Source organism: Anabrus simplex, chromosome 2 (assembly GCF_040414725.1).
Source record: "Anabrus simplex isolate iqAnaSimp1 chromosome 2, ASM4041472v1, whole genome shotgun sequence".
Lineage (NCBI taxonomy): Eukaryota > Metazoa > Arthropoda > Insecta > Orthoptera > Tettigoniidae > Anabrus > Anabrus simplex.
In genome coordinates, this window is record NC_090266.1 from 208070709 (window position 1) to 208093682 (window position 22974).

Consider the following 22974-nt stretch of genomic DNA (forward strand, 5'->3'; position numbering starts at 1 on the left):
GTTTTATCTGTCGGAATATTCGGGAACATATTCACTACGTCATACGAACACATCATCTGGTTTGGAAGTACGCCAAATCCAAGCAAAATGTCACACAAGTCAATGGAATTTCTTAATGGTTGTTTATTATTAAAAGTGTAATGTCTTTTCAAAAAATTGTGAATGTATTTGGAGACTTTATACGTGGGAGAATTACGACAATTGATAATCGGACGAATCGGAATATCTTTTTTATGTATTTTGGGCATAGCTCTAGTTTCCGGGAGCCTAGGATTCATATTGACAAGTTTTAATTGTTCTTGTTCAGTAAAGAGAGATGTGGATCTTTTAAGTAAGGCTTTTAAGTTGCGTTGAATTTTAGTTAGCGGATTTTTTGTTACTAATGTGTATTTATTATTATCAAAAAAATCTTCAGTTTTTTTGATATATGTATCTTTATCCATCAAAACGATCGCACCCCCCTTGTCAGCCTTGGTTACTATAATATTGTTATCTTCAATTTTCGATTTCATGTTTTTTATTGTTTTCTGTTGTTTGGGATCAAAATTGGAATAAATTTCTTTAGCCAGTCTGGGTAATTTCTTCTTTAACTCCAATCTTACTTCATCTTGTACATCGCGTGGGAGTTTTGATATGTTCGCCTCCGCTTCTGCAACTGTGTTAATGATATCTATTTATCTTTATTAGGCCAATTGTATTTTGGACCCCTTTTAAGTAGGTCATTCTCTCCTTCCGTAAATTTTACCTTGGTCAAGTTAACTACCGTGGGAGTGACATTGTCCGATGGGCCCTTAATTTGTTCTTGTTTCGTTTGTTTACTACGACGTATTTGTGTGTCTATTAAATGATTCAATTTCTTATTCAATGTATCCTGTTTCTTACTAAGTGCGTATGTTAATTTGTGTTCCATGTGTTGATAAAAAGACTGCCATTCTAATGGGGCTAAATCCTGTGTCACCGCTAAGTGAACGTTATATAATTGCAAATTCAATTTGGACTTCTTCCTGTAATATGCCTTGATTTCATTTTTAAGCCATAATTCATTTACCTTATTTTGGGTTACATTATGGCTTGGATTGCTTATGTTCTTACGTTGTGTTGATTTTAGAAAAGTAGGTACAAGTTTTAGTCTCAGACATTGTTTAAGAAAAGCTAAATCTTTTCCTAACTTACAAATCTTCATTTTCAGATTGAGAAACTTATTTAATCTACATTTTGCCTGGTTGGCTGTCACATTACATGTTATAAACCTCATTTTAGGTCCGTATTGAAAATTTAACAGTTCAACAATGATAAAGGTGTTTTAATTTATTCCACCTATTCAATACTTATATTATCACGTATAGTTGTTACATAATTAAATTCTTAGTTACATGGGACATGTTTCGCCCTCAATTAAGGGCATCTTCAGCCTAAATACAATAATCAAAAATACAACTAAATTAAAAGTGGAAGTTAAATACAATCATCAAAAATACAACTAAAATAAAAAGTGGAAGTTAAAAGTTTAGTCTGTTCTTAAAATTCAGAACAATAAAATTGTGAAAAATGATAAAATAAAAAGATGCTAATGGAAAACTGTCTTATGATTAAACTATAATCTTGTCGGAGACTAAAACTTCTATTAAAATTCGAATTAAGACAGTTCATATAAAATATTGGAAAATCAAAGTGGTAGTAATAAAAAGCCAACGACATGAGGGCGTGTACACAAGCATAAACTTGATTGTCATGAATACAATCTTTTCAAGGCCGCTGATGAAATTCGTAGTAAGTAAGGCAGAAGCGTCTATTGAAAAATTGTAAGAAGCCGTTATCACCGGTAGGTAATAAAATGGCTGAATCCTTGCCAGAAAATGTCAACAGATGCAGAAATAAGTTTTATGTAAGTGGAAGTTGTTATTTCTTAACTACTGTTGAGTTGGTTGCTGCCCGTCTGTTGGCTCTAAGTCTGGTGTTATAACTGTGCTGCAGAGGCGGTAGCGAACTCGGAGGGGAAGGAATAGGGGAGTGCGGAAGGGAGGAGAGGATGGGTGGAGTCAAATGTGACGAGGCTGACAAAGGGGCGGAGTCAACTGCATTGCTGGAAGTAGGCCTAATATCTGTAGGTATGGGAGGAGTATTAGGGTTTGAAGAATTAAATATATTTGGTATCCTAAATTTATTCGAACTAACTGACTTTAATAATTTTGGCATTAATTCATGTAACATACTTTTATTGTCCGTGGTTTCATTGAGATTCTTTTGCTTATTGTACGTCTGATCTAAATAGATGTATAAACTTTCTAATTCATTCAGCATTCTTCCTTTTTGTATGTTTCTAATTATCGTTAAGTCTTTCTCTATGGATTCAAATCTGTGGCCAGTCTCCCTCATATGCAAACTCATCGCTGAGTATTTCCTATGTTTTTCTGCGTTAACATGTTCCATGTATCTTGTCATAAAATTTCTCCCAGTCTGTCCAACATATGAAAAATTACACTGAGTACATTTAAGTCTGTATACTCCCGATCCTAAATAACGATTCTTATCATAATTAACTTTTTTATGATTAAAGAATATGGACTGGTTAGTATTAGTAGTTTTAAAAGCTATATTAAAATTATGTTTCTTGAATACGCTAGTAATCTGGTGTATAGCTGGATTATTAAAAGTGAATGTAGCATACTCAGTTTTTTTGGTCTTTTCTGGTATCAGATTCGTAGATAATTTGTTCTTAATTTTATTGATTAATTTGTTGATCATTTCTATTTTGAAACCATTTTGTTTAGCGAGGTATCTAATATAATTTAATTCTTTCTTCAAATTCATGGGAGATAGAGGGATTCTAAATGCTCTATAAATTAGACTGTGAAAAGATGCTTGTTTATGTGAACTCGGGTGTAAAGAGGAACTGTTTATAGTTGTAGATGATTGTGTCGGTTTTCTAAATATTTGGAAATCAAAAGTGTTAACCTTACGCGTAACTGTTATATCTAGAAAATTCAATGAGTTATCGACTTCGTCCTCTTTCGTGAATTTCAAATTAGGTTCGATTTCATTTAATTTATTTAAGATTTCTTGACTATTAGTGACATCTTTGTTTATGATTACAAATGTATCATCTACATATCTCAACCATAAATCTATTCCTTTAATTTTTGCTATTATTTCATTGTGTTCGATTGAATCCATAAATATGTCGGCAAGGACGCCCGATATTGGGTCACCCATTGCTAATCCATTCTGTTTATAAATATTATTGTTAAATGTGAAGTAGTTATTGTCTAATACGAACTTTAACAATCTAGTGAATTCTTCTACTTCCATTTTACTAAGATTACTGTGTTTACAAATATTATCATGAATGATATTAACAGTTTTATCTGTCGGAATATTCGGGAACATATTCACTACGTCATACGAACACATCATCTGGTTTGGAAGTACGCCAAATCCAAGCAAAATGTCACACAAGTCAATGGAATTTCTTAATGGTTGTTTATTATTAAAAGTGTAATGTCTTTTCAAAAAATTGTGAATGTATTTGGAGACTTTATACGTGGGAGAATTACGACAATTGATAATCGGACGAATCGGAATATCTTTTTTATGTATTTTGGGCATAGCTCTAGTTTCCGGGAGCCTAGGATTCATATTGACAAGTTTTAATTGTTCTTGTTCAGTAAAGAGAGATGTGGATCTTTTAAGTAAGGCTTTTAAGTTGCGTTGAATTTTAGTTAGCGGATTTTTTGTTACTAATGTGTATTTATTATTATCAAAAAAATCTTCAGTTTTTTTGATATATGTATCTTTATCCATCAAAACGATCGCACCCCCCTTGTCAGCCTTGGTTACTATAATATTGTTATCTTCAATTTTCGATTTCATGTTTTTTATTGTTTTCTGTTGTTTGGGATCAAAATTGGAATAAATTTCTTTAGCCAGTCTGGGTAATTTCTTCTTTAACTCCAATCTTACTTCATCTTGTACATCGCGTGGGAGTTTTGATATGTTCGCCTCCGCTTCTGCAACTGTGTTAATGATATCTATTTCTCTATCTTTATTAGGCCAATTGTATTTTGGACCCCTTTTTAAGTAGGTCATTCTCTCCTTCCGTAAATTTTACCTTGGTCAAGTTAACTACCGTGGGAGTGACATTGTCCGATGGGCCCTTAATTTGTTCTTGTTTCGTTTGTTTACTACGACGTATTTGTGTGTCTATTAAATGATTCAATTTCTTATTCAATGTATCCTGTTTCTTACTAAGTGCGTATGTTAATTTGTGTTCCATGTGTTGATAAAAAGACTGCCATTCTAATGGGGCTAAATCCTGTGTCACCGCTAAGTGAACGTTATATAATTGCAAATTCAATTTGGACTTCTTCCTGTAATATGCCTTGATTTCATTTTTAAGCCATAATTCATTTACCTTATTTTGGGTTACATTATGGCTTGGATTGCTTATGTTCTTACGTTGTGTTGATTTTAGAAAAGTAGGTACAAGTTTTAGTCTCAGACATTGTTTAAGAAAAGCTAAATCTTTTCCTAACTTACAAATCTTCATTTTCAGATTGAGAAACTTATTTAATCTACATTTTGCCTGGTTGGCTGTCACATTACATGTTATAAACCTCATTTTAGGTCCGTATTGAAAATTTAACAGTTCAACAATGATAAAGGTGTTTTAATTTATTCCACCTATTCAATACTTATATTATCACGTATAGTTGTTACATAATTAAATTCTTAGTTACATGGGACATGTTTCGCCCTCAATTAAGGGCATCTTCAGCCTAAATACAATAATCAAAAATACAACTAAATTAAAAGTGGAAGTTAAATACAATCATCAAAAATACAACTAAAATAAAAAGTGGAAGTTAAAAGTTTAGTCTGTTCTTAAAATTCAGAACAATAAAATTGTGAAAAATGATAAAATAAAAAGATGCTAATGGAAAACTGTCTTATGATTAAACTATAATCTTGTCGGAGACTAAAACTTCTATTAAAATTCGAATTAAGACAGTTCATATAAAATATTGGAAAATCAAAGTGGTAGTAATAAAAAGCCAACGACATGAGGGCGTGTACACAAGCATAAACTTGATTGTCATGAATACAATCTTTTCAAGGCCGCTGATGAAATTCGTAGTAAGTAAGGCAGAAGCGTCTATTGAAAAATTGTAAGAAGCCGTTATCACCGGTAGGTAATAAAATGGCTGAATCCTTGCCAGAAAATGTCAACAGATGCAGAAATAAGTTTTATGTAAGTGGAAGTTGTTATTTCTTAACTACTGTTGAGTTGGTTGCTGCCCGTCTGTTGGCTCTAAGTCTGGTGTTATAACTGTGCTGCAGAGGCGGTAGCGAACTCGGAGGGGAAGGAATAGGGGAGTGCGGAAGGGAGGAGAGGATGGGTGGAGTCAAATGTGACGAGGCTGACAAAGGGGCGGAGTCAACTGCATTGCTGGAAGTAGGCCTAATATCTGTAGGTATGGGAGGAGTATTAGGGTTTGAAGAATTAAATATATTTGGTATCCTAAATTTATTCGAACTAACTGACTTTAATAATTTTGGCATTAATTCATGTAACATACTTTTATTGTCCGTGGTTTCATTGAGATTCTTTTGCTTATTGTACGTCTGATCTAAATAGATGTATAAACTTTCTAATTCATTCAGCATTCTTCCTTTTTGTATGTTTCTAATTATCGTTAAGTCTTTCTCTATGGATTCAAATCTGTGGCCAGTCTCCCTCATATGCAAACTCATCGCTGAGTATTTCCTATGTTTTTCTGCGTTAACATGTTCCATGTATCTTGTCATAAAATTTCTCCCAGTCTGTCCAACATATGAAAAATTACACTGAGTACATTTAAGTCTGTATACTCCCGATCCTAAATAACGATTCTTATCATAATTAACTTTTTTATGATTAAAGAATATGGACTGGTTAGTATTAGTAGTTTTAAAAGCTATATTAAAATTATGTTTCTTGAATACGCTAGTAATCTGGTGTATAGCTGGATTATTAAAAGTGAATGTAGCATACTCAGTTTTTTTGGTCTTTTCTGGTATCAGATTCGTAGATAATTTGTTCTTAATTTTATTGATTAATTTGTTGATCATTTCTATTTTGAAACCATTTTGTTTAGCGAGGTATCTAATATAATTTAATTCTTTCTTCAAATTCATGGGAGATAGAGGGATTCTAAATGCTCTATAAATTAGACTGTGAAAAGATGCTTGTTTATGTGAACTCGGGTGTAAAGAGGAACTGTTTATAGTTGTAGATGATTGTGTCGGTTTTCTAAATATTTGGAAATCAAAAGTGTTAACCTTACGCGTAACTGTTATATCTAGAAAATTCAATGAGTTATCGACTTCGTCCTCTTTCGTGAATTTCAAATTAGGTTCGATTTCATTTAATTTATTTAAGATTTCTTGACTATTAGTGACATCTTTGTTTATGATTACAAATGTATCATCTACATATCTCAACCATAAATCTATTCCTTTAATTTTTGCTATTATTTCATTGTGTTCGATTGAATCCATAAATATGTCGGCAAGGACGCCCGATATTGGGTCACCCATTGCTAATCCATTCTGTTTATAAATATTATTGTTAAATGTGAAGTAGTTATTGTCTAATACGAACTTTAACAATCTAGTGAATTCTTCTACTTCCATTTTACTAAGATTACTGTGTTTACAAATATTATCATGAATGATATTAACAGTTTTATCTGTCGGAATATTCGGGAACATATTCACTACGTCATACGAACACATCATCTGGTTTGGAAGTACGCCAAATCCAAGCAAAATGTCACACAAGTCAATGGAATTTCTTAATGGTTGTTTATTATTAAAAGTGTAATGTCTTTTCAAAAAATTGTGAATGTATTTGGAGACTTTATACGTGGGAGAATTACGACAATTGATAATCGGACGAATCGGAATATCTTTTTTATGTATTTTGGGCATAGCTCTAGTTTCCGGGAGCCTAGGATTCATATTGACAAGTTTTAATTGTTCTTGTTCAGTAAAGAGAGATGTGGATCTTTTAAGTAAGGCTTTTAAGTTGCGTTGAATTTTAGTTAGCGGATTTTTTGTTACTAATGTGTATTTATTATTATCAAAAAAATCTTCAGTTTTTTTGATATATGTATCTTTATCCATCAAAACGATCGCACCCCCCTTGTCAGCCTTGGTTACTATAATATTGTTATCTTCAATTTTCGATTTCATGTTTTTTATTGTTTTCTGTTGTTTGGGATCAAAATTGGAATAAATTTCTTTAGCCAGTCTGGGTAATTTCTTCTTTAACTCCAATCTTACTTCATCTTGTACATCGCGTGGGAGTTTTGATATGTTCGCCTCCGCTTCTGCAACTGTGTTAATGATATCTATTTCTCTATCTTTATTAGGCCAATTGTATTTTGGACCCCTTTTAAGTAGGTCATTCTCTCCTTCCGTAAATTTTACCTTGGTCAAGTTAACTACCGTGGGAGTGACATTGTCCGATGGGCCCTTAATTTGTTCTTGTTTCGTTTGTTTACTACGACGTATTTGTGTGTCTATTAAATGATTCAATTTCTTATTCAATGTATCCTGTTTCTTACTAAGTGCGTATGTTAATTTGTGTTCCATGTGTTGATAAAAAGACTGCCATTCTAATGGGGCTAAATCCTGTGTCACCGCTAAGTGAACGTTATATAATTGCAAATTCAATTTGGACTTCTTCCTGTAATATGCCTTGATTTCATTTTTAAGCCATAATTCATTTACCTTATTTTGGGTTACATTATGGCTTGGATTGCTTATGTTCTTACGTTGTGTTGATTTTAGAAAAGTAGGTACAAGTTTTAGTCTCAGACATTGTTTAAGAAAAGCTAAATCTTTTCCTAACTTACAAATCTTCATTTTCAGATTGAGAAACTTATTTAATCTACATTTTGCCTGGTTGGCTGTCACATTACATGTTATAAACCTCATTTTAGGTCCGTATTGAAAATTTAACAGTTCAACAATGATAAAGGTGTTTTAATTTATTCCACCTATTCAATACTTATATTATCACGTATAGTTGTTACATAATTAAATTCTTAGTTACATGGGACATGTTTCGCCCTCAATTAAGGGCATCTTCAGCCTAAATACAATAATCAAAAATACAACTAAATTAAAAGTGGAAGTTAAATACAATTATCAAAAATACAACTAAAATAAAAAGTGGAAGTTAAAAGTTTAGTCTGTTCTTAAAATTCAGAACAATAAAATTGTGAAAAATGATAAAATAAAAAGATGCTAATGGAAAACTGTCTTATGATTAAACTATAATCTTGTCGGAGACTAAAACTTCTATTAAAATTCGAATTAAAACAGTTCATATAAAATATTGGAAAATCAAAGTGGTAGTAATAAATTGGTGGTAGTAATAGATTGGAGTTAAAGAAGAAATTACCCAGACTGGCTAAAGAAATTTATTCCAATTTTGATCCCAAACAACAGAAAACAATAAAAAACATGAAATCGAAAATTGAAGATAACAATATTATAGTAACCAAGGCTGACAAGGGGGGTGCGATCGTTTTGATGGATAAAGATACATATATCAAAAAAACTGAAGATTTTTTTGATAATAATAAATACACATTAGTAACAAAAAATCCGCTAACTAAAATTCAACGCAACTTAAAAGCCTTACTTAAAAGATCCACATCTCTCTTTACTGAACAAGAACAATTAAAACTTGTCAATATGAATCCTAGGCTCCCGGAAACTAGAGCTATGCCCAAAATACATAAAAAAGATATTCCGATTCGTCCGATTATCAATTGTCGTAATTCTCCCACGTATAAAGTCTCCAAATACATTCACAATTTTTTGAAAAGACATTACACTTTTAATAATAAACAACCATTAAGAAATTCCATTGACTTGTGTGACATTTTGCTTGGATTTGGCGTACTTCCAAACCAGATGATGTGTTCGTATGACGTAGTGAATATGTTCCCGAATATTCCGACAGATAAAACTGTTAATATCATTCATGATAATATTTGTAAACACAGTAATCTTAGTAAAATGGAAGTAGAAGAATTCACTAGATTGTTAAAGTTCGTATTAGACAATAACTACTTCACATTTAACAATAATATTTATAAACAGAATGGATTAGCAATGGGTGACCCAATATCGGGCGTCCTTGCCGACATATTTATGGATTCAATCGAACACAATGAAATAATAGCAAAAATTAAAGGAATAGATTTATGGTTGAGATATGTAGATGATACATTTGTAATCATAAACAAAGATGTCACTAATAGTCAAGAAATCTTAAATAAATTAAATGAAATCGAACCTAATTTGAAATTCACGAAAGAGGACGAAGTCGATAACTCATTGAATTTTCTAGATATAACAGTTACGCGTAAGGTTAACACTTTTGATTTCCAAATATTTAGAAAACCGACACAATCATCTACAACTATAAACAGTTCCTCTTTACACCCGAGTTCACATAAACAAGCATCTTTTCACAGTCTAATTTATAGAGCATTTAGAATCCCTCTATCTCCCATGAATTTGAAGAAAGAATTAAATTATATTAGATACCTCGCTAAACAAAATGGTTTCAAAATAGAAATGATCAACAAATTAATCAATAAAATTAAGAACAAATTATCTACGAATCTGATACCAGAAAAGACCAAAAAAACTGAGTATGCTACATTCACTTTTAATAATCCAGCTATACACCAGATTACTAGCGTATTCAAGAAACATAATTTTAATATAGCTTTTAAAACTACTAATACTAACCAGTCCATATTCTTTAATCATAAAAAAGTTAATTATGATAAGAATCGTTATTTAGGATCGGGAGTATACAGACTTAAATGTACTCAGTGTAATTTTTCATATGTTGGACAGACTGGGAGAAATTTTATGACAAGATACATGGAACATGTTAACGCAGAAAAACATAGGAAATACTCAGCGATGAGTTTGCATATGAGGGAGACTGGCCACAGATTTGAATCCATAGAGAAAGACTTAACGATAATTAGAAACATACAAAAAGGAAGAATGCTGAATGAATTAGAAAGTTTATACATCTATTTAGATCAGACGTACAATAAGCAAAAGAATCTCAATGAAACCACGGACAATAAAAGTATGTTACATGAATTAATGCCAAAATTATTAAAGTCAGTTAGTTCGAATAAATTTAGGATACCAAATATATTTAATTCTTCAAACCCTAATACTCCTCCCATACCTACAGATATTAGGCCTACTTCCAGCAATGCAGTTGACTCCGCCCCTTTGTCAGCCTCGTCACATTTGACTCCACCCATCCTCTCCTCCCTTCCGCACTCCCCTATTCCTTCCCCTCCGAGTTCGCTACCGCCTCTGCAGCACAGTTATAACACCAGACTTAGAGCCAACAGACGGGCAGCAACCAACTCAACAGTAGTTAAGAAATAACAACTTCCACTTACATAAAACTTATTTCTGCATCTGTTGACATTTTCTGGCAAGGATTCAGCCATTTTATTACCTACCGGTGATAACGGCCTCTTACAATTTTTCAATAGACGCTTCTGCCTTACTTACTACGAATTTCATCAGCGGCCTTGAAAAGATTGTATTCATGACAATCAAGTTTATGCTTGTGTACACGCCCTCATGTCGTTGGCTTTTTATTACTACCACTTTGATTTTCCAATATTTTATATGAACTGTTTTAATTCGAATTTTAATAGAAGTTTTAGTCTCCGACAAGATTATAGTTTAATCATAAGACAGTTTTCCATTAGCATCTTTTTATTTTATCATTTTTCACAATTTTATTGTTCTGAATTTTAAGAACAGACTAAACTTTTAACTTCCACTTTTTATTTTAGTTGTATTTTTGATGATTGTATTTAACTTCCACTTTTAATTTAGTTGTATTTTTGATTATTGTATTTAGGCTGAAGATGCCCTTAATTGAGGGCGAAACATGTCCCATGTAACTAAGAATTTAATTATGTAACAACTATACGTGATAATATAAGTATTGAATAGGTGGAATAAATTAAAACACCTTTATCATTGTTGAATAGACTGATGTGAACGAACACAACACGTGAGAACGAGAGATTATGCGCGTCTTGATTTACAGATTTCAACAAACATCGCACATTTGCGCGCATTTTTCGTATTAATAAACATCGACATTTCATTTGAAAGCGGCCAATGAGCGAAGGACTTCCGGCCACTGGCGTACAAAGCTGAAATGGTGGGATTTGAAAACAAATGTTTGAAGTTTACAAAAAAAAATTTAAAAAAATAAAAAATAAAATAAAAATCTAAAAATCGGGAGAAATAAAAGAATAATGGGGAGGCGGGAAAAACTGTCGAAAATCAGGAGTCTCCCGCCTAAATCGGGAAAGTTGGCAGGTATGAATATCATATCATGCATGTGACATTCTGAACCATTTTTCATAGACTGCAAGGTCGTTTACCTGGTTGAAATTTGAGTGTTTTGTTCATATGTTAGCACCTAAAATTAAAACAAATAAAGAAAGGAATATTTATGAATTACACATCATGCTAGTGACATTGTGAAAGATTTTACATTAACTTCACAGTCAGTTATGTCATTTACCTCAATAGAACTGCAGTGACATGTCTGTATGAAACTGCCTGAAGCACGGTGCAGCACAAAGTGCCTTCTCACAATCAGGGCACCAGATCATGGACTCTTTCCTCTCTCCATTCTTCCAACACACTACACATCTTCTAGTGGGTCTCTTCTTCGATGTACCCAGAACAAAATCGGGCAAGCAGTGCCATAAAGGTGTTGGTGATTCTGAAGGACGCCCTTTTGGCTGCTGTTCTACCAGTCCTCTGGTTGAAGATAAGTCTTCTGCTAAGGTCAGTTGAAAGTCCAGTCTACGTAGGCGTCCTCCTTTTGTCTGATAAATTATAAACGCAGTCAAACATGCCAGATTCATCAGGTAACAGAATATCTTTGGTAATATTTCTTTAGGTGTTCTTTCGCACGTTTGTAGCTGGGAACATGGCCATCATTTTTGTACACGTCTCCCATATTCTTGTTGTAATCTAGAACAAGGGATGATTTATGGATTACTCCTTTCCTTGTCTGAACATCACTCATGCTGTCATCATAGATTGTACTGAATAGGGTAACATCCCTTTTGTCTTTCCATTTCATGATCATTTGCTTTTTACGAAAGGCTGCAATTGTTTCCCCCTTCTGCAGTCTGGCCCTCTTCACTGTGTCTGGGAATTCTTTTCTGTTGATTCTCATAGTCCCCACATCAGTATTTCTGCTACACAATGTGTCAACTAGTCTTGGACTAGTATACCAATTGGCAAGATAGAGGCAATACCCTTTATCTAGAATGTTGTAAGTTCTAGTACAATTCTGGACAAAATATCTCACCAGGATATCTTTGACCATACACTGTGTCCTTGCCAGTACAAACTACAAACTTCCACAGATAACCAGACCCACTTTCACAAAGTTTATAAAATTTCATGCCAAATCTGCTTCTTTTTGATGGAATAAATTGCACCCAGCCGAATCATCCTTTCCATAGAAGGAGGGACACAACGACACATATGTTTTGCTCAGAAGTGTATACAGAAGAAGAAGAAAATCTTGATTGTAAGTGATCAAGTACCGGCTGAATTTTATAGAGATTTTTGTTGTGCAGGTTAGGATCAAATTTGGAATTGTCGGAGAAATGAAGGAACTTCATGAGAAGATGAAATCTTTTCTCACATATCATTTACAAAAAGTAAGGGGTTGTGATACTTTCCCGTTTTGAGAAGTACATACTGTTTTCTGGCTTATGAACTATGCCCTGCAGCATTAGAAGTCCAATTAGAGTTTTTATCTCAGCTGGATCTGTATCCATCCAATCTCTCGCTTGTGACCGTGGTTTCAAGTTTGTACGGGGTTCTAAAAACTGTTTAGCATACATATGTAATATATTCTGTTACAATTTTCAGGTTTCTTTCTAAGAGCCTACGATTGTAAACCATGTGATTATAATCAGCTGTATTAGATTGTCACTACGTCAGGATTGGACGATGTGTACGTCAATGAGTCATGTGGCCGTTCAAATAAAGCTTTCTCATTGGCTACTCCTATCTCGCCTATCCACAGCCTAAGCTTTCTCTTGACCTTGAGTCAGTCGTCATGTAGCCTGCACCTGATTCATTCCGACTCCTTAGCTGATGTGGTACTTCAAAAATAACGTGTACTTCTACTGATTATCTACCTCAAGATGTTCCATACGTAAAAATTGGCGACAAGGTAAAAGTCATGACAACATTGCAGCAAATGCCAGTGCTTCCTCATGGCAACAAAACGTTTCTCGTGTTTTTTCACAGTGAATGACGCAACATAGTACAGTCCGTTGTATCGGGCCTCCTGAAGCGAAGTAATATTGGGTGTGCCTTTCGCTCCATGCCCTTGGACAACAGTTTTTTCGCCGCCTTTTCAACTTTAGCTCACTTATATCACACAATGTGTTTAATTGGTAATATTGGACCATTTGACAGTTCGGAAGAAACTTGGTCAACCTACGTGGAACGCTTTGAACTTTATGCACAGTGCAATGACATTCCAAATGCTAAAAAGGTTAGTACCTTTCTAAAGTGGTCGGTGTTAAACCTACAATTTACTGAAAGATTTAATCACCCCTGAAAAACCTCCTGAAAAATCCTTTGAAACCATTGTTAAAATTGTCCAAGACCATCTCCATCCTAAACCTTCATTTATAGTTGAACGATATAAATTCAGCAGGCAAGATCATTGGAACATGAGACTGTGTCAGAATATACTGTTCAACTAAAGCACTTATCCAAGTACTGCGAGTTCGAGGACAAACTTCCTGATTATTTACGGGACAGATTAGTCAGTGGCATCCGTGATGAATCCATCAAGAAACGAGTGCTGTCAGAGGAGAACCTCACATTCCAGAAGGTGGAACAGCTGGCGATATCGTTGGAAGCAACTGACAACGATGCAGTGTCCTTGGCCTACCACACCACACCAAGACTCCAGAAGTTTACAGCATGGCATTCTCCACACAACAATGTATCTAATGTGTCATCACATGTTGCGAAAGTGCCTCAGTGTTTTTGTTGTGGTCATAACAGTGGGCAATCTACTGCTAAGTGCCGTTATCGTGAATATATTTGAAATTTTTGTCGGAAGAAGGGTCATTTAGAAAGGGTTTGCAAGTCAAAAAATAAGAGCAAGTCTCAATTTCATGTAAAACCAAACATGCTTACAAACAATCCTTCAGTTGTCATGCGACGCGTTACCTTACGGTATTGCAAGTGTTTTTAGTATAATATAAAAAGATGGTACTGAGAGTCTAATTTCTTTCGCAACTAAGAGTCTTAAACTCAGCTGAAATAAAAACTACTCTCAAATTGATAAAGAAGCCTTGAGCATTGTGTATGGTGTAAAGAAGTTCAATCAGTATCTATGGGGAAGACATTTTACTCTGTGTACACATCACAAGCTGCTTCTAACCATTTTTGGTCCAAAAAAGGGTTTACCAGCCTTTGCAGCAGGTAGATTGCAATGCTACGCATTGTTTCTGTCAGGTTATGACTATGAGATTCAGTATGTTAAATCTCAATGCCATGGCAATGCAGATGGCTTATCTAGGCTACCTTTATCAGCCAATAATTTTGAGGACTTTGATGTTAGTTTAGAGTATGTAGGTAGTTATTTACAATGCATAATGGAATCTGATGTTCCCATAAACTTAAATGATATACGTATTGAGACCCAAACAGACCAGGAGTTTAACAAAATCCTAGGTTATGTGTTGTACGGATGGTCTACTATGCCAGATCCAACTTTAAGCAACTTTGTAAAAAGGCAAGCTGAGCTAATTGTAGAACAAGGAATTTTGATGTGGGGCTACAGAGTTGTAATTCCAAGGTCATTGAGAAAGTCGTTGTTAAATGAATTACACAGTGGACACCTTGGAGTAGTTAAAATGAAATCATTAGCTAGATCGTACTTATGGTGGCCTTCAATTGATAAGGACATTGAAGCAGTAGCCAGCAGTTGTTCAGCGTGTCTTGCCCAGCGAGAAAGTCCTAATAGAAGTACACTTCATGTATGGGAATTTCCACCCAATGTATGGCAAAGAATTCACATAGATTTTTTGGGACCCTTTAAAGGAAAACTGTATTTAATTGTAATAGACGCTCATAGCAAATGGCTGGAAATTGAAACAGTTAACTCAACTTCAGCTAAGCAAGTCATTGAGAAATTGCATCCTATGTTTTGTAGATTTGGTCTCCCCGAACTCATTATTAGTGATAATGGCCCTCCCTTTTCCTCTGAAGAATTTTCTCGATTTTTGAAACAAAACAGGATAAGGCAAACGCTGATAGCACCATACCATCCTGCTTCTAACGGGCAGGCTGAGAATGCAGTTAAAACTGTTAAAAAAAAGTTTTAAATGTGCAATTTTTGAACATGAAGATGTAAATTTAGCTTTGAGTAGATTTTTAATAGCTTATCATAACGCTGTACATAGCACTACTTTTTTTTTTTTTTTTTTTTTTTTTTGTTTGCTAGTGGCTTTATGTCGCACCGACACAGATAGGTCTTGTGGCGACGATGGGATAGGAAAGGCCTAGGAGTTGGAAGGAAGCGGCCGTGGCCTTAATTAAGGTACAGCCCCAGCATTTGCCTGGTGTGAAAATGGGAAACCACGGAAAACCATTTTCAGGGCTGCCGATAGTGGGATTCGAACCTACTATCTCCCGGATCATAGCACTACTAATGAAACTCCTGCTAAGCTAATGTTCAATCGTCCTTTGAGAACTAAGTTAGATTTGATCAGACCTAATTTGCAGAAAGCTGCAGCAAATAAACAGGACGAACAAATAATTAATGCAGGAGGTAGTTACACAAGACAATTAACTATAGGACAACCGGTATTAGCTAAAGACTACAGAGGAAGAGATTGGTGGGTAGAAGGTAGTATTATACATAGACTATACCCAGTTACGTATTTAATTCAACTCGAGTCTGGATTGACTTGGAAGAGACATATAGACCAGCTAATAGGGTTACAGTCAGGGCCAGTTACTTTTAGCACTGACCGCGGTAAGGCTAATCCTTTACAGCGAGGGACGTCACAGTTAGTTGACTCTCCCTCACTGACCACTCCTCTGTTGACACCAGCCTCTGAGTGCCAACAGAGTTCTCCTACTTCTCGCTCCCCGCGCCCTTCACAACCTGCATCACCACCACGTCATAGTTCAGTTGCAGCTAGCAGACTATATCTGCAACCCTCACAGCTAACTGTTACGTCACCTGTCGCAACTAGACGCTATCCAATTCAAGACAGGAAACCCATTGTATGGTTCAATTCAGAATAGGTAACTCTTTTGTATTGTATAGCAAGATAGTATGTTAAATTGATGTGATTTTTCAAATTGTATGGTTGTTTATGAATCATACACAATCATTTAGTTACATAATCACTTTTTGTATTTGGTATATATCGGTATGTTTTGTGTTTTCTAGTGAATGCTTACGATACTACATTGGCCTGATCTGTTGTAGTCAAGATCTTAAGGAGGAAGGAATGTGTTTTTTGTTTGTTTTTTTTTTTTGTTTTTTTGCTAGGGGCTTTACGTCGCACCGACACAGATAGGTCTTATGGCAACGATGGGATAGGAAAGGCCTAGGAGTTGGAAGGAAGCGGCCGTGGCCTTAATTAAGGTACAGCCCCAGCATTTGCCTGGTGTGAAAATGGGAAACCACGGAAAACCATCTTCAGGGCTGCCGATAGTGGGATTCGAACCTACTATCTCCCGGATGCAAGCTCACAGCCGCGCGCCTCTACACGCATGGCCAACTCGCCCGGTAGGAAGGAATGTAAGATATTCTGTTACAATTTTCAGGTTTATTTCTAGAGCTTACGATTGTAAACCATGTGATTATAATCAGCTGTATTAAATTGTCACTACGTCAGGATTGGACGATATGTACGTCACTGGGTCATGTGGCCATTCAAATAAAGCTTTCTCATTGGCTACTCCTATCTCGCCTATCGACAGCCTAAGCTTTCCCTTGACCTCGAATCAGTCGTCATTTAGCCTGCACCTGATTCATTCCAACTCCTTACCTGATGTGGTACTTTAAAAATAACGTGTACTTCTACTGATTATCTACCTCAAGGTGTTCCATACGTAAAAACATATTGGTCTGTTCAGCAATAAGTTGAAACATATCACCACCTATGAACTGTTTAAAATATTCCAACACATTGGATTCATCGTCGAAGTCCACATTTACACCACTAGCACCAGAAAATACGAATTTCTGATGTGAAGCACCATGCGGCGGGAAAGGTTGAAACATATCTAGCACTTCGCCTTCATCCGATTCGTCATGTTGTTCATCTTGTTCATCTTGTTCTTCATTTTCATTCTCTGAACCACTTTTGCTATCAGACTCACCTTCATCTGTATCAAACCACTCATCTTCGGATTTCTGAGAAGATAAATCGTCACAATCATTGTCTAAGTGTTGAATAATCTCATCTTCTTCGAGTGTTTCGAACTTAAGCTTTGAACTAGATGCTGCCACATTTGGCCTACTGCAGACAAGTAGCAACGCACAGTTGTAAAATAAAAACAAATAAGCTTCAAGAAGCGTGACATGTGATATTTGCTGCCATCGTGCAGGAAAAACATCAATTAAGGCGACAATACACGATGTGGCAAAGTAGCTCGTCATACCCAGGAGATATTCGTGGTAAAAGACGAGTACGTATAATTTTTCATGCTCATTACCCTGTTAACATTCAACATATTAATATATACGTCATGCCCAGTTAAGAGATTAATGGTCATGTAAACAATCATAACTCCTGCTATTAGTGTGCAGATAATCCTAATGGTGTTTATGAAGTCCCTCATTATGAACAATAACACTTCCAGCATCTTTTATACGGTAAGATTCATATAAGATTATTTACATGCTTAAAGCAGCGTGGCCGCGTGCGGCGTAAGTTGGGCTGAAGCAGTTGCTGTAGTGGAGAGTACAAACACCATGTGCTCGGTCTGCGTTTATAAGAGAGATCCTGTACGTCTAGGAAACAGATGAAGAGCAGTGACTTACCATGTAAGACAGCTTGGATAGAGTACAAATAAAAGAAAACATGGGCCCAAACTTTTCGGCTGCAGCCTTCATCAGTGGAGGAAAGAACGATGCTGGCCATTGTTGGCAAGTAGATGCTGTGCGAGGAAGGAAGAGTGGGGGGACAAACAGACAAAAGAATAGAGAAAAGGAACAGTTATCTAATATTAAGGTTGGGTGCTTCCCTGTACCTGAGCAACAGTTGACGACCCACTTAAGAATCTCTGAGAGCAAGAGGGTGGGAAGTAGGGGTAAATGTTTGTGGAGTTTAACTGGAAACATTCATCGAACGTGGTTTGATGGTACCTGGTGTGAATGGGGACAGGAAGATCTATGTTGGGGGCTTTACAGGTACTGCAGTGGCTATATATATATTTAGCTAGTGTATTGCTAGTTAAGCCAATGTAGAAAGCTGGGCAGAATCTGCAGTGAAGCAGGTATATAATGCTGACGTATAGTCATGACACCTTGTATGGGGAAAGACTTGTTAGTGATGCTGCTGGTAAACGTGATGCTTGGTGTATGTAAATGGCATGTCTTACAGCAGCTGTGTTCATAGGGAAAAGGGCCACAAGAGGGTCGAGATTAGTATGGTTCATAATGAGTGAGAATGTTTTTGAGGTTAGGTATGCGCCTAAAAGTAGTAGTAGTGGTGGTGGTGGTGGTGGTGGTGGTGGTGGTGGTGGTGGTGGTGGTGGTGGTGGTGGTGGTGGCGGCAGCGGCGGCGGTAGTAGTAGTCGCCATAGGCTTTAGAGGTTGAATAAATCCATTTGCCTCAGATGACCAGGCTGAATGGTAGGATCAATTAGTGTGATATGGGTGAAAACTGTTGAAATGAAGATACTGCTAATGATTGGTGAGTTTGATGTGTACGAAGATGTTGATTCTGCCATCCTGCAGGTGGAGGCCAATGTCAAGGAAAGTGAGAGATGTGAGGGAGATCTGCCAAGTGAAATGGACAATGTAATTCAAGTTGAGGTGGTGCAGGAATGAGTTAAGTAGGCTTGCCTCATGATGCCGCCACAGGAGGAGGATATCATCAATGAAACTGCACCAGACTAGGGACTCGAGAGGTTGAGCTGCAAGGAAATCTTTCTCAAGTTTTCCCATGAAGAGGTTGGCCTAAGATGGAGCAATCCTTGTGCCCATAGCAGTGCCATGAATCTGGTGAAATACCTGCCCCTTGAACCTGAAAAAAAGTGAGGGTTAGGATGTATTGTGTGAGGAAGATGAGGAAGATGAGGAAGGAACTGAGCCAAGCATCGGGTTGCCATGTGTTCAAGAAGGACTCGATGGCCCTAAGTTTGTCTGTGTGAGGGATATTGGTGTAAAAGCAGAGGCACATCAATAGAACAGAAGGAAGTTTGCTTCAAATAGCATCTAATTTCCTCTTAACCAGTCTATCTGACCCAAAATTCCTAACCTCTCTTCCTAGCCAACACAACCTGTCAAAACACGAATTCAATGCTCTGAGAGGACTATGAGATAACCCAGACATCATCATTCTTCCCGCCAACAAAGTATCCACCAGTCATCATGAACTGCCAAGATTATGACCATGAAGCTCTACATCAACTCTCTGACACCACATTTCCCCCTCAACCAAGACCTCACACAAGAGCAGATTCTGAACTTAGCCACTTACATCAAACTTTGTGGACCACATGAGGGTCTATCTGAATCCTCTATCAGTCTCCTCATCCCAAGATACACAAGGCCAAGATAACCCATCGTTTCCAGCCAAGGTTCTTTCATGGAACCCATTTCAGCATTGGTTGACCAGCATCTTTAACCCTTTGTATGTTCCCTTGACTCTTACATTCAATATTCTTCTCCTCCCTTCTCTGAAACTATTTGCCATTAACTGCTGAGAATTTGCATACAACTTAGTAATTTAATGTACTACTTGTCCATCAACCCTCATCTCAATGTCTGAGGGGTTGACTGGGTATGGTCTCTTACCAGTAAAGAAAAGGACTATTTGTAAGTATTAACATTAACTTTAATATTACTCCATTCATATCACTTACTCTATACTTACATCATAACGGTTCTTCTCCATTTCATATGCTACTTTCATAGCATCTTCAGGAGTTTCACATACAAGTGCATTATTTGTTGCAAACAAGACAGCACGCTTGATGTCAGGTGGCTGGAAATGTAGTACATCAAAGAGTAGACGAACATTCTTTGGTTCCTTAATTGAGCTGGAAGAAAACATATGAACATGGATGTAAACAATGTCATTAAAATGTGCTTTAACACAGGCTAACAAGTAAAATAACTGGATTTGACTAAAGGAGAAATAATGACATCGTTAGTTATACATCCCTTTAACTACTTTTATGGTTTTCAGACATGCTGAACAAACAGAAATTTTATTCTGCAGGAGTTTCTTTTATTTTCAGGCAAATCTATCAACATAAGGTTGATGTATTTTTAGATAATACTCGACTAAGCTGGGAATGAACCCACTAACTTGTGCTCACTCTACTGTCTGAGCCATTCAGTCCAGTATACCAATAAAGGAGAACTAGAAGAATATTCAATTCTTTGATGATTCTGATATACTATAACTGTAGAGGAAGTACCATATTTTATCTGTTGTGATGAATTCAATTTACAGTAATGTTACACGAAGTTGCAGTATTTCAGATCATAATCATCAACATATTAACACAAAATATAAATATATTGGCGACCTCTGCAGAAAATATCACTGTATGCATGCATGTCCATCCCTCACTCCCATTTCCTAATAAATAGGGTCAGGGATGAGATGAGATGAAATTTTTATGGCATGCTTTTTTACAGAAGGATGCCTTTCCTGATGCCGACCTCAACTGAGGAACTAATGAAGATGAAATAAATAATGATGAATGAAATTTGGTAAGGTGGTGGAAGGAATCAGCTCTGGCCTATGAACAGGAACTGTCCCACCGTTCGCTTAGAAGTGAAAACTGAAACCACAGAAAACCGCTCTCAGGACAGCCAACGGTAGAAATCTGTTTTTCTTTTTTTTTTTGCTATTTGTTTTACGTTGCACCGACACAGATAGGTCTTATGGCAATCATGGGAGAGGAAAGGCCCAGGAATGGGAAGGAAGCGGCCGTGGCCTTAATTAAGGTACAGCCCCAGCATTTACCTGGTGTGAAAATGGGAAACCACGGAAAACCATCTTCAAGGCTGCCGACAGTTGGGTTAGAACCCACTATCTCCCAGATGCAAGCTCACAGCTGCGAGCCCCTAACCACATGGCCAACTCGCCTGGTTAGTAGGGTTCTAATCCACTCAGCTCCCAAATGCACAGCTTGGCTCTATAGCCATAATGTGTTAGCACACGCGGCCACTGCACTTGGTCTGCAGGAAATTTTATCTAAGCCAGTGTTAGTACATAATTTGGCTTCTAAATAACTGATATTTGGCACTACTAATAATGTTTATCACAAGAATACAGAAAAGTAAAAGTTATCAAAACGTAATCATAAACATTCATAGGCCAGAGCTGATTCCTTCCACCACCTTACCAAATTTCATTCATCATTATTTATTTCATCTTCATTAGTTCCTCAGTTGAGGTCGGAATCAGGAAAGGCATCCTGCTGTAAAAAAGCATGCCATAAAAATTTCATCTGATAACTGAGTAAACTTCAAAATATGTACACTCAACAGCACAGAACTTGGCCATCGCAGAAGATTACTTTCTTTCAAAATCCTCTTGTTTGAAAAATAATCAACATACTGATCAGGCAGTATGATTCCAAGTATCATATCTTCAACCACTGGCTATCCACAGTTTATGAATATCCTTGTGTTTTGAGAATGTATAAAATTAAATACTACTTTGCCGGCCAATTTTTGTGTGGTTGCTTATACACAACGTTATATTAACAATATGTTAACACACTACGTTGAATTAAGTGCTGGATTAAAACACTGATTAGTTTCCTTTCTAAGAAATTGCTACAGTTAGTAATCTTACCGTAATCTTTCTTTCAGAGGCTTGGCTTGTATGTAGTCCAATGGAAGGAAAGTTTCAGGTTCCAACATTTGCTCTTTGAGATACTGAATACATTGTCTAGCCGTCTTCTCTGTGTCTACAACAATAGCTTCCATATATTTTCCAAGAACTTTTGTTATAGCCACATTGTAGCGCTTATGAACTGGCTGACACATGTTGATCATGCGGTCAAACTGAAATACATACATATTAATCGCCAGTGTAACTCTAAACAATCCTATTTTAATTTCAAACAACAGAAAATAAGATCATCATACTTTTAAAAAAACATACACAAATTATTTTTGTAAGTGTTGTGTATTCTGAATTTTAAAAACTTACTTTTTGAATACATTAACTAATTTGAACATGATTGTACTCACAAAATTGAGAACTCCATATTTACCAATTACAGGTTGGCGTTTGTTTACACTTTATCCTTGTTTTCTTTACTCTGTTGGGTGGATGGTTGTTTTCCACTGCAATTTGTTTTATTTCTATTTCATTCTTCAAATCTGTCTTCTTCATTGGTATGGTTATAGCTCTGTTTATCACTGTGTTCAGTCCTGTTAATTTGTGTGAGGTCTGGTGATTGGAAATATTGTCTATTGTGTTGTGTGTGATGTTTGAGTGGGTTTCCTGTATATATGGAGGGCGTACTGTATTGTTTTACACTTTATTTTTTTCTACCCAAATGAAGTACATTACATATCAGTTGTTATGTCCACCTTCTCAACATAATCTCCTTGTAACTGTATGCACTTTTGCTATCAAT

The 22974-nt window shown here is 36.0% G+C and overlaps 1 protein-coding gene across 4 annotated transcripts in view; it reads right to left on the minus strand.

Annotated features, from left to right (window-relative positions):
- The window catches only part of LOC136864009 (structural maintenance of chromosomes protein 1A), a 679773-nt gene that overhangs the window by 380511 nt on the left and 276288 nt on the right, over positions 1-22974 (minus strand). For all 4 annotated transcript variants that reach the window (XR_010859243.2, XR_010859244.2, XR_010859242.2 and 1 more), the window contains exons 10-11: positions 22182-22393; positions 20241-20406 (exon numbers count right to left, since the gene is read on the minus strand). Coding sequence is in view for 1 of the 4 variants with exons in the window: in XM_067140505.2 (XP_066996606.2) it covers positions 20241-20406; positions 22182-22393 (378 nt within the window). In the remaining 3 variants the exon portion in view is untranslated. The remainder of the gene's footprint in view (positions 1-20240; positions 20407-22181; positions 22394-22974) is intronic.